We start from the raw sequence: 12,437 nt of genomic DNA on the forward strand, positions 1-12,437 counted from the left end.
AAAACGGGCACCTATGCGAAATCTTAGTTTTAAGGACTTTACGTGTATTTCAAAGGGTTTTAATGATTGTAGTATGTTTCTAGCATCAAAAGAGTTAACCGAGCATGCGTGAGACTGTATTCTAAATTTGAATTTTGTACAATTGCTAAGAAATTGGTTGAACCTTGTTTTGTACTAATTGCTGGCAGAAAGTTCGTCGGTGTTTTGAAAAGTTTTTGAAGTGATTTTCAGAAAAATGATAATGCAGTTTTAATTAATGATTAATGTACTTTTTTGTTACAGCAAAACATTTTTGAAAAACTATGCGTATTTGATAAAATTTTCACCTGCTCTAAATGGACTATACTGATGATTGATGGCAATGTTAAGAGTTTCGGTATTTTAGTGTAAAGCGTTCTATTGTTTAGATATTGTACCCACGTGTTTTAAAATATGGCTTTTTCATAAATAAACACTATTTAGAAGAGTATCAGTACCGTTGGCTGCGATAAAACCAATTTAAAGTAAGCAGTGCCGATCACAACTCGTCTCCTATCGGACTTTGACATTTTTAAAAGTCTTGAAATTCTTTAAAATACAGAAAATAGCGCATAGACTGTGAGCACGAGGTCTTAAGGTCTCGTAATTACTGATTTTTAAACAACCCCGTCTCTTGGGAAACTCCGTAGACCTCTGAAGATCTATGAGTCTGAGCGTTCAAATAGCGTGTTTTCATCCCACGCATATTTTATTAAATAAACTTGCCTACACCGAGATTTTCTGGCATCTGCAGCACTTTCCTGCTTAAATCATAACAATAATTGGCTAGCTGCTCATTTCTTAAGAAACATATGTTTGGCCAATAATTTTGAATTCTTGACTCCCTTTCAGCTAAATCGTTGTTTAGTAACCGGATACCTATGGAGTTATCGAGAGCTTCAACGAGGCAATAATTTGACTTTTTAGATAGCTTTAACCCTCCTCATCATTTTTCATGTGGTTAATTTTAACATTTATCACAAAATTTGGTATTTTTTAAATGTCAAAGTCCGATAGGAGACGGGTTGTGATCGGCACTGCTTACTTTAATTTTGTTTTGTCGCAGCCAAAGGTACTGATACTCTTCTAAATAGTGTTTATTTATGAAAAAGCCATATTTTAAAACACGTGGGTACAATATCTAAACAATAGAACGCTTTACACTAAAATACCGAAACTCTTAACATTGCCATCATTCATCAGTATAGCCCATTTAGAGCAGGTGAAAATTTTATCAAATACGCATAGTTTTTCAAAAATGTTTTGATCTAACAAAAAAGTACATTAATCATTATTTAAAACTGCATTATCATTTTTCTGAAAATCACTTCAAAAACTTTTCAAAACACCGACGAACTTTCTGCCAGCAATTAGTCCAAAACAAGGTTTAACCAATTTCTTAGCAATTGTACAAAATTCAAATTTAGAATACACTCTCATGCATGCTCGGCTAACTCTTTTGATGCTAGAAACATACAACAATCATTAAAACCCTTTGAAATACACGTAAAGTCCTTAAAACTAAGATTTCGCATAGGTGCCCGTTTTTTTTGCAAAAGAGTTTATTATGCTAAACAACTTATGTACTCTCTTAAACATTTGACGTTTTCAGTTTTCGTTCTTCGGTCAATGACACGACCGTTGAATATGAAAGCAAAGTTCGACTTTTATAGAAAATATTTTGCTTTTGATTCGTGATTTTGTAAGAAATAATATTATTAAGTAAGGTTTAAGTATTTAAGAATGTTATGAAGTATACGCGTCTGATATAGAAAGTAAATGTTATGTAAACAAAAATTAATCCCCTTATTTCAGAATGATTTATTAATTATTTCTCTTCCATTGGCTTTTACACGTGTTTTTCTGACTCTTAAGAGTCAAACCATCTTATTTTTGGGATGTTTAAATGTATTATTTTACCTATGTCAGTACTTAACAATCAACACCTACAAGTACTTAGGTTCCACAAAAAATATCTACTCAATCTATGGGTACTGCCATAGTCATCATATAATATGTGTGCTATATTCTTATTTATTTTAATTAAGTTTTAGACTTCTCTAAAATTACTAACATGATTACAAACAACACTGCTAATAAACCTACTATAAAATCTAATAAACTTAACAACAAAATACAGAGGTGTTATTACAAAAGAAAATAAATGAACCTTTTAAGAAAACACTTGATTGCCTTTCAAAAATGACTTTCATAGTTCAAAAGAATTAGTCTGCAACTTTATATCAAAACATAGTATTTTCAAGATTGCCATTTCAGTAAGGTCGTCTGGCATCCACGGTTGAGTTTTGAAACTTTCGACGGGGCTTATGACTTTGTAGTCGTGAACGTGGTAGGAATAGAGAAACACGAGCTTTGATATAAGTGCCTCCGAGGCCAACACTTGTCTACAACTTGAGGTTATTGTAAACATGTATCAACTCGTAAATAGGAACGTTAGTGGATTAAAGGTCAAAAGAGGTCATTCATATGTAAAATTGCGAATTGTTCTTTTCAAAGTACTGGCTGACCTGTAGAGATAGGTAGGTAAAAGTGTGTTAAGGGAGATAAAAATTGCTATCATGTCAGACTTGCTGGCTTCTGACTTCCCTTAACGACTAACAAAGATGTTCAAATGTCAGCCGGGTCCCACTAATTTGTCGCACCATACGCTACATTAAAACAGGTAAACACTGATTTGACGTGAATTTTCCAATACACTCAAATCAATACGAGACGTATGTTGTTTGAAGTTGACGTGATTTTCATTGAAGGAAAATCTCCACAACTGAAATTACATTTTCTTTATATCATTCTTTTCTATCATAAACATTCACTTCTGTTACAGCCTTTTAATCGTCCCACTGCTGGGCTCAGGCCTCCTCTCACACGGAGAAGGATTGAGCATTAACAACCACGCTTGCTCAATGCGAGTTGCTGATTTCGGACTTTGTAGTCCAGGTTTCCTCAAGAAAACACATTCACTTAAATCCGAAAAATCCTCCAAAACAAAAAAGACTCGAACTCCAGTCAAATGTTCGCTATCTCAGCGATTCCTTCAAAACACGGGCCGTTTGTACCCCATGTCGTTACCATAGTGATTTATTATTATTGGTCCCATTTGTTTCTTTAGCATGCATGTATATCCACAAAGGATTACTTTATACCAATAGATATTGCTACGTGAAGAGAATTTTGCTTTTCTTTTTTACTTTTTGGCTTGTCTTATGGGATTGTCAAGGCTTTATTTAAGGTTGACAAATATTTACGCAAAGGGTTCTGAATTTTAAGTGGTTGGTGTTGCGCTATATTTTGCCACGTCAACTAACTCAATTAATTAGGCAGTTCCTGAATTAGACCTTTTTAGGTTTTAAATATACCTGTACCTAACTACTTCAGACTTAATAATGCTTTACACTTAATAGCATCACGCCATCATCATATTTACCAAACTACTGAGATACGGCTCATAAACCCAATTTTGATGAAATATTGTAGCAAAATGGATATTTAAAAGATCATGAAAAAACAAAGATTTACGTTTTACCCAGGGGATTAGAAAAAGATTTCAATCAGATCGGCGTTAGATACCTCAAACTTTTATTGAATTAGTGACTTCAACCGGCAAAGTTTAACGATTGCTTCATATCTTGAAATGAAGTTGCTAACTCGTTCAAAGTATTCTGTACCTAGTAGATAGATAGCCTTGATAGATTCAGTTATTCTTTTCCACTATATGTCATTGCTATGTCGAAGATTTCGTTTTCACATGCGAAGTTTCATATTTCCTAAGTTTAGGTATTTAGCCTGATAAGAAGCCTGTTTTATTTATGTAAAAAACTTACCTGATTCCATCCCTAAATATTAAAATCATCCCAAAAACTAAACATAGCTTTGGCTCCTTCACAAAATTGAGTACAGCGCCATCTATCCAACACCGCTCGAACTACGTGGTCCGCGACACCTGAATAATGAAGTTTCGTCGCACGACTGACTCCATGTAGATTGTAGCTCGCTTCAGGAAACTTCGAATAAACTTGCCGCCTTTTTTCACGTTTATAGTTTTTATTGCAAACGATTTGTTGGTGGAACTTTGGCGCAGTCAAAGCGCGTCGCAGTTTCTGTTTTATTTTAAAAGTGAATCGAGAGAATATTCTAAAGTGTTTTTAACTTGGCTCTGCAGTATATTTATTAAGTTTCAGCATGTTTTAAAAACTTATCTTTGGAAAATAGGTAGCGCAGCTAAGTTCGATTGTTATTTGAATATTTCTTTGCTTCTTTTGTATTGCATTTAGCAATCGTGCAAAGAAAAATACTTACTATACCTATCTTTTTTATGAAAAATTAAATTTTACATTTTTACTTACCACCAAAAAAAAGGTACATTTCGAATCCATCTGGTTGAGATTCTTTTCTTTCGAAATTTATATTTTGAGAAAATCGACACCCCAAACATACCAAGAAAAATGTCCCTAGATATAATAAAACACTATCTACCATTTTAATTAAAATATAAATCACACCTACTTACCCCTTGCATAATCAACGAGAACTATTGAGCAGATTACGCGCGAACCATCGTTTAGGTAGGTAACTATTGATACTCAACTTGTGAGCCTTCGGATTACAGTTGTAAAATTATGCAGATTCCTCCCACGGAATTCAAAAGCCGGGACCTCGTGAGATTTCTTGTCCCAATAAAATTTTTATCGCCTTTTATGCTTGCTAATGAAAGTTCACAATCAATATTGCCGGGGTATTGAATTTTATCGTTCTTTTGATAGGTTCTTATGAATTTAAGTGATCATCTTGCTAATATACTTATCTTTCAACTTGATAGTATTAAAGAATTTATTATTATTATTTTCACACACATTTTCGTACTCGGCTCCAAATACAATTGGAATAAGGGCAGGACGATGATGATGATTTTCGTACATTCTTAAATTAATCACACTGCCTGACTGAATGTATTTCGATGAAATTATGCGCACTCCTGTTCAGGACATAATTCATTGATATGCAGTATATGCAGTTGATTTACTTAATTCTTCGAAATTAATAATTTGTGTTTGACCTATGGATATGAATACGTGTAATTTCACATTTTGATCTGTTCAATATTCTGTCTACAATTAATTTGTATGCGTTACCTTTACCACTTTGCACACATTTTCATGAATATCCAGGTACTTTACCTTACTTAATGTATAAATGCTAGAGTGGGTGTGTTTATTTGAAGGAAGACATAGGTACACACACGCGTGTGTGAAACACGGAGTATCGTCTAAACCGATTTAGACAAAATTTGGTATATAAAGAAAACTTCTAAAGTTTAAATATATAAAACTTCAGGAAGATAAAGAAAACTTCAGGGTTGCATCTAGAGTAGATGTATGTGTATATGTTCCGAGTACGAAATCAAGTTTTCTTTGAGAACCTAGTTAAGTAAAATTAATAGTTATTAAAAATATTTAAGTTCTCCAAACACAACAACTTCGTGACTCCAAAAAGCATGTCAATAACAGTAACTATTTATTGGTCTTATTTATCATACACGCATTATTCTTTCCCCCTTTTTAGCTTCTTGAATAATAGCTCCCGGATCCCCCCTTATTATCCATGAATAACGACGTCAGCCACGCGACCATTACATCGCATTTTAACAACAACAAAAAATATCGCATTACTTCTAATGACTCACCCATTATTTTTGTGCTAGGGTACATCTTCCTCCTCCATCAAATAAAACACAGATTTTCCGCATTTTTATTTAAAAAATAATATAAAAGGATTAACATTTCTCTAAATGTAGGAAGAAAATGTTTTGAATGAAGCTTCAGTTTATATACAAATAATATTCTCTATATTTAGAATTATAGAAGACTTTATAATGGACCATCACAGATGGGATTGTAGTAAGTTTGGAATACAAAAGTGCTGAGTTGACGATATGCAAAAGTAGATACATAGGTGCGACTCTAATGAGCGTGACAGATTTAGTAATGAATAGAGAACTTACTGAACAATCAAGTATCTTAAACTAACATAATGTAACAATCAAAATGTACAAACAAACCTAGTTTTCAACAGTCCCGTATTCAAACCTTTATTTTTACACAATCCTTTGCTTTATAAGCTATCTATTTAATTGTACACTTGTCCAAGACCACACTTATTAAAAGCAATATGTCCTAGAGGCATCGTTTATGCCTCCGTCGTCGTGGTGTCAGCCGTAGTAATAATTACTAGAATGAGCTCCTAAACTTCTAGGGCTCGTCATAATGTTTTGTTCTCCTTCTTCTTCGTTACTTCTACTTCTTGAAAACCTGGGTGCCATGTCTCTCGTGTGTGAAGGCACGTAGTCTACGTTTCCATACATATTTGCTTCTGGAGCAGAAGGGTATATTGTACATAACGGCTTCATAGCACGTATAGTTCCTCTACTCCCTGGAATATTCTTATACAGTATCATGTCTGGGTGCATCGGATCGTGGAACGTTCCAGATATATGGCTGATGTCCGCATCATTATCAATATCAGAAAACGCGTCATTAAATACATTTGGAGCTTCTGTTGTATACATATCCCCATTCTTGGAATGATCGGCTTTACGTTTAATATAGCATTTAATAGCAATTGTTACTCCAATAATAACAATGAATATTAGCAGTCCTATGCTAACAGATAATAGTAATATCGAGTTACTGTGTTGTGGTTCTGAAACAAACAAATATTTTCTAATACCAGCGCGAATATTTGTACGAAATTAACTAATGCGTTCTAGTTTCGGTTCGGCACAAATACATTGATGTATTATGTTTGTTAGGAGTTTAATTGGTTGACTCGAAATTTATGGATCGCGTTTGGAAATGACATATTAAAGGTATATTTTATAGGCATTCACACAAGTTTAAAAGGCTTTGTCAGCTATGACAATGTACGATAATTCCATTGCAAACATGATTTACTTTATTGTTAAATCAAATCTATACTTTTCGGATTACTCGTTTGAGCAAAATCACAAAAATTAAACAAACTTCTATACCTTCATTTCTATCAATATTCCTTTTCGGCTGCTGAAGAGTCGTTGTTTCAGCCTCTGGTCTGGTTGGTGGAACATCTTCTTCGAGAGAGGGCTGCAGAGCACGATCAGCACTTGGCTCTCCCCACTTTTCACCTGCTTCTTCTAACAAAAATACATTTGAATAAGAATGATCCTTAAACTTCCCCATTCATTCTAAAGTTTTCTAAATTACCTGATTCGTCAAAAAGGGCTTTGCTATGATCAAAGGTAGTGGAACCCTCATCCCTTTCAGCTGCACTCTCGTATTTCTCTGAGAGGACACCTAATGGCACTGAAAAATAAAGCTTATATGAAATAAAGTTTTTAACAATACTACGATTCTGGGTCACCGTTGGTTCTAAGTAAAAAATAAAAGACGATCTGAACCCTAAGTAGTTGTACCTGCAAGTATTCAGATGCTTCAAATTCACCATCTCTAGACAACTTCGCATTTAAATTCTGAGAGCACAAAGGACGAAGATGACACTAACGCAGCTATAGATTCGACTACTTTACACCTAACAATAGAGCAAAGAGCGAAGTCGCAAGGTAAAATACAGATTTGTATTGTTAAAACTTACAAGATGCATCAGAATAGGGTAGTTCGAAAGTTGAAGAAGTTACGCAATTACTAGTTGGAGCGTCTCCCAAGTTGTTAGAGGTTACAACAGATTCAAGAGACGCTGTAGATGAAGCAATCTTCTGATTAGTGTACAACTTGAACACAGTTTCTTTAAACGGCGCTTGGTGAACTATAATTGATAAACTTTAACCGGCTAAAGGAATGGCGACGAACGCTCAAATGAACAGTCGAAGCTCCATAAATACTTTTGAAATTGTCAACATTGTAAATTCCGTTGAAATATGCTTGGAATAAAATGTATGCGAAAATAAATTGAAAGGCGTCGAAATATTTAACAGATAAGTAGTTTTACGAAGCGATTTTTTATTTAAATAAAAGTATTGGAAAAAAAGACTTTTGTTGCCCCTTTGGATAAACTGTAAGGTCAAATTTAGTGATATTATTACATACGTGCTAGATAGGGTCAACAAAACATTTGAGAACTGAACCAGGATACTAATTTCAACCAAAGGTTACAGACCAACAATAAATATACAACCAAAACAAAATTTTAAATTCCTGTCAAAGAAGTTATGATAACTTACCACAAGCATAAACGACTTTCAGATATGGCCTTGAAAGTTGGTTGCAAGAAGAATTGAAAGTTTTGCTGTTAGCAGTGATCTGGCACCGACGCCTTCCTAAACACAGCTGTATGACTGTCTTCACTGCATGAGGAGTCACGCATGCTGGAGACAAAACTACGGATTAAAAAATATCTATTAATCATTCATGAATACGGACCTTGCTATAAGAAAATAAAAAATAGGAAGGTAAAATAAAATCAGCAAAAAATTACAATTTTGGAATACAATGCCTTTACAAATCACATGATTTTACGGAGTTCAATACTCTGTCAGAAAAAAAACACATCTATATCTCTATTCCTACGTATATAAAAAATAGCACCTGTATATAAACTGGAACCTAATCCCAAACAAATAAATATAAAAGAAATCATTAGACCGAATTTAGCAACCTATTTCACAGTCCCCAATTATCTACCTCAAACAAACACGACATATTCACGCATTAAAACATTTCTTTTATTTTTCCTGGCCGTAATTTCACTAATTTGGTCACTGTCAAATATGTAACGTATTTCAGCTACGTACACTAATATAGGACATACCACACCCAAGTCCCAACCATTACGGATGACAAATGGAATTAACACATTAAAAATATTTTCCACGAAACACTTTGACTTCTTCGAAATTTTTATTTCGTTGTCATACATTTATAAAATAGTGCTTCTCGTGAATTTGGTGTATTTCATGATTGACTGATGTACACTGAATTTTCAATGAAAGTTCGGCTCGTAATGATATTAACATTAAAACTTGCGTTGATTACTAATTAACGTAATTTTCAAAGGGAATGTGATTCGCTTTGATGTTATACTTATTGATAGTAATGAAAATGGTTGTTTTACACAAAAAAATGTGACCTGTGTAGTTCATATTTAATATACAAACCCAATCTTTTTATTACGCACATACATATGTTCCCAAATATTCGTAACACACTAAAGTCTATTAATTAATTTATATATTAGGCCTTAGGGCCTAGACGAACTAGAATAAATATAAGAATATTCTTCTTAGTTGCCGAGATCAAGAATAACAATAATAAAACTAATTAAATTACTTGGGTTTGCTTATTAGTCTACTGAAAGGCCTTCATTTAGTTTCTGTCTTCTTAATTTCTGAGAAGTTATTGAAATTTCCTTTACCTATTTTCTTGGGCTGATTATGTTCTTTGCAAGCTTCAATATTAATACAGATTAATATTCACGCCACTTCTCGGAAGTCATTAGAAAGGTCATTTTCTTTACGATTTATTTATTATTTTGGACATGAAAATTTTAAAGTTCTGTATAGATCATCTTTTCACATGTACTGGTACTTAATTTACCTATCACTTAAAAATAGAGACGTACCATGTTTTAATTGCATATTAAATAAATTAATGAAGTTGTTGAAGTAAAACAATAAGCTCTTTCTATTCACTAAAAATACAAAGTACACTAACTTTGCATAACATAAATCAGAATAAATACCTTAGCCAATATACTTCTAAAGTATTGTCATTTTCTTACACGTAGCCAACTTTCTTCAATATACTTACATTCATCTGGTACTCCTTGAGTCTGAGGACAAGTGACGGCTTCGAAGGCCGTCCTGCCATATAGAGCATCGAAGATAGCAATCCTGGAGTGAGGGTTACAGCTTAACTTGATCACGTCACCTTCGCAGGCGTTCCTTATTCGGAACTCATCTGTGGAAGAGCGAATACTATGAATACAGCCCTTGAAATGTCTAGAAATTGTCACTCTGTCAATTACTGGACTTAAAGTTGAAAATTCCTACGAACATTCATATACAAAGCTAAATATAGTAACTACTAACTTTATATTCTAACACCTAAAATGTATATTAGTTTCGGCAAACATTTCAGAAATTCCTCGTATTTATTGTCAAACTCGAACTAAACATTAACAAACTGTATCGAATTTATAAATCATATGCCTATTAACAAACTAATATTCCGCTAATCCAAACAGCGTGCAATCGAAAATCAACAAACTGAAACATTATAATTATCTCATACGTTACCAAATCCCGGTATAAAACGCGAATATTAATGCTATAAATTCCGTTTCTAGGGCGTCGAGGATTTAATTACGATAATTGAGTATCACTTTTAGCACTAATTAGTAGGGAATCACGTTATCCGTGGAGTATCGTACCCTTTGTTTTTCCGTAACCCTTTAGCGTCCATTAGCATGTAATATAAAACCGCCAATAGGATAAAAGCTTCGGTAAGTGTTCGCGTTTCAATTAGAAGAGTGTCCGAGTGTAACGCTACGCTAAGGTGGTGGCTATAAGTAATATTAATGACGCGAGCAGACGGACGGTTGAAACGTCACTTCCTTGTGGTGAGTGATTTTTATTGCCGCGTCATGGTCGGTACCTTATTTTAGTAAATAGGGTTGTTGAGGTTAGAGCATGACGTAGTTTAGAAAGGGTCTAAAAATACGATGTATCTAAAAATGTATGTTGAGCGTTGATATAAAATTAGAACTAGAATGCGATTGGTTTTAATATTCAACGCAGTAACTTTTCATTTCAAAGTTATGCAGTTAAAAATTTCAATATCACGTGGCAATACAAAAAGACGAAATTGTATTCGCAATTCCTTCATGTCCAAATAGTGCATTGAATTTATAATCGTTTAAAAATGATATTTAACATAAAAGTGTGTGACAACTTACCTACCAAAAGGCAGTTTAAATAAAACCTTTGTTTAAATCATAGAATTCCATTACATTGTGTATAATAAATCTAACCAAGACTGAGATCTAAACTTTAATTATTTTACCAGTTTATTATATAAAAAAACCAATCATTAATTTAAACAAATAATGCCATTATTAAAATTGAGTTAATTTTGTTTAACTTAGGTTTTACCTAAAAAACGAGTAAAGAAAGCTAATTCATATTTGGATCAGGATTGTGTTTATCCTTTGCCGCAATTCTTTAATCACTATTCATAAAGGCTTAATTATTTAATCAGAGATGAAATAGGAGTATTTTGCGTAACAAGACCGCTACAAACTGTTCTCAAGTTTGTATAAAAATAACAAGATAACGAGGTAGCAACTAATGACGTCATTGAATCTTGCCGCCACTTCTTTGTCACTGTAGAAAGTTACTTCTTACGTAGTTATTTTTACCAACCTATATATATATAATTATAAGTAGGTATTCTTCTTTGTTATAAAAAGTTTAACCAAAAATGCATAAAAATCCATAATCACTTAACTAAGAAAACTAAGTATGAAATTATACGGAAGCTTAATTGGAAAAACAGAAAGGACTCGAGTCACACAGAGTATGAGATATGTCCGTTTAAAACTTGTGCCTGACTTGTTTAGTTTATTTAAACAGATACAAATAAAAATATACTTTTTGTATAAGTTAATAAGTAAGCTATACCTTTTTTCAGTTATCCATATTGCACACTGCAATGCTACAGTAAATTCGACGGTAAACAGTAGACACCATGACCATTAAAAAACGCTGCACCATACAATTAAAACAAGACAAGCGTTTAAAACGCCTGTCTGCACAGCTAATGTGCATGAGCCGCACCTATGGCGGCACTCCTATGTACCCAACCCCGGCCATTCACCCCATCCAGGAATTTATTAACCAGGCATAAATCACTTCAATACATTCCCAGTAGTAAAATCGTGACGTCACGCAATCCCGGTACCCTCTTTTTTGTTTTAGGGTACCTTATCTATCGGTAAAGATGCTCATGTCCGTTTTTAGGGGCGTACCAATTTTCGTAATGGATAGGTTCATTTGTGGTTATTTTCGAAGATTCCTTTTTTTCTGTTGTTTTTATTGAGTTAGGTAGACGTACTAAAACGGTTTTGCTTACTCGGAAGATAGGAATAGTTTTTATATAACGAAGATTGAGTATTCCAAACTCAAAACATATTTGTTAGTTATTTTTTTAAATGACCAAAAGTAGGTAAGCTGCTTTCTCCAGTAATGCAAACGTCATTAATTTTAGAAGTGCTCATTAGAATACGTCGTGGTCTTTACTGAATAATTATGACATCCTTAATGGAGGGGGAATGGAAAGAACGAGAAATTCCAAGACTCAGACTGCCAATACTTAATATTAAATAAATTGTCTGTCACGGTGTTGCAAAGTGTC

General features: G+C 33.6%; 1 protein-coding gene across 2 annotated transcripts in view; it reads right to left on the minus strand.

The window, feature by feature from the left end:
- Positions 1-5,884: 5,884 nt before the first annotated feature.
- The window catches only part of LOC135118445 (uncharacterized), a 45,024-nt gene continuing 38,471 nt past the window's right edge, over positions 5,885-12,437 (minus strand). The window contains exons 4-8 of one of the 2 annotated variants that reach the window (XM_064040545.1): positions 9,834-9,983; positions 8,249-8,392; positions 7,275-7,373; positions 7,064-7,204; positions 5,885-6,735 (exon numbers count right to left, since the gene is read on the minus strand). In XM_064040545.1, coding sequence (XP_063896615.1) covers positions 6,245-6,735; positions 7,064-7,204; positions 7,275-7,373; positions 8,249-8,392; positions 9,834-9,983 — 1,025 coding nt within the window. In that variant the 3' untranslated portion in view covers positions 5,885-6,244. Of the gene's footprint in view, positions 6,736-7,063; positions 7,205-7,274; positions 7,374-8,248; positions 8,405-9,833; positions 9,984-12,437 lie in introns of both variants that reach the window. The other variant, XM_064040543.1, reaches the window with a different exon arrangement.

Source organism: Helicoverpa armigera, chromosome 2 (genome assembly GCF_030705265.1).
Source record: "Helicoverpa armigera isolate CAAS_96S chromosome 2, ASM3070526v1, whole genome shotgun sequence".
In the NCBI taxonomy this organism is placed as follows: domain Eukaryota; kingdom Metazoa; phylum Arthropoda; class Insecta; order Lepidoptera; family Noctuidae; genus Helicoverpa; species Helicoverpa armigera.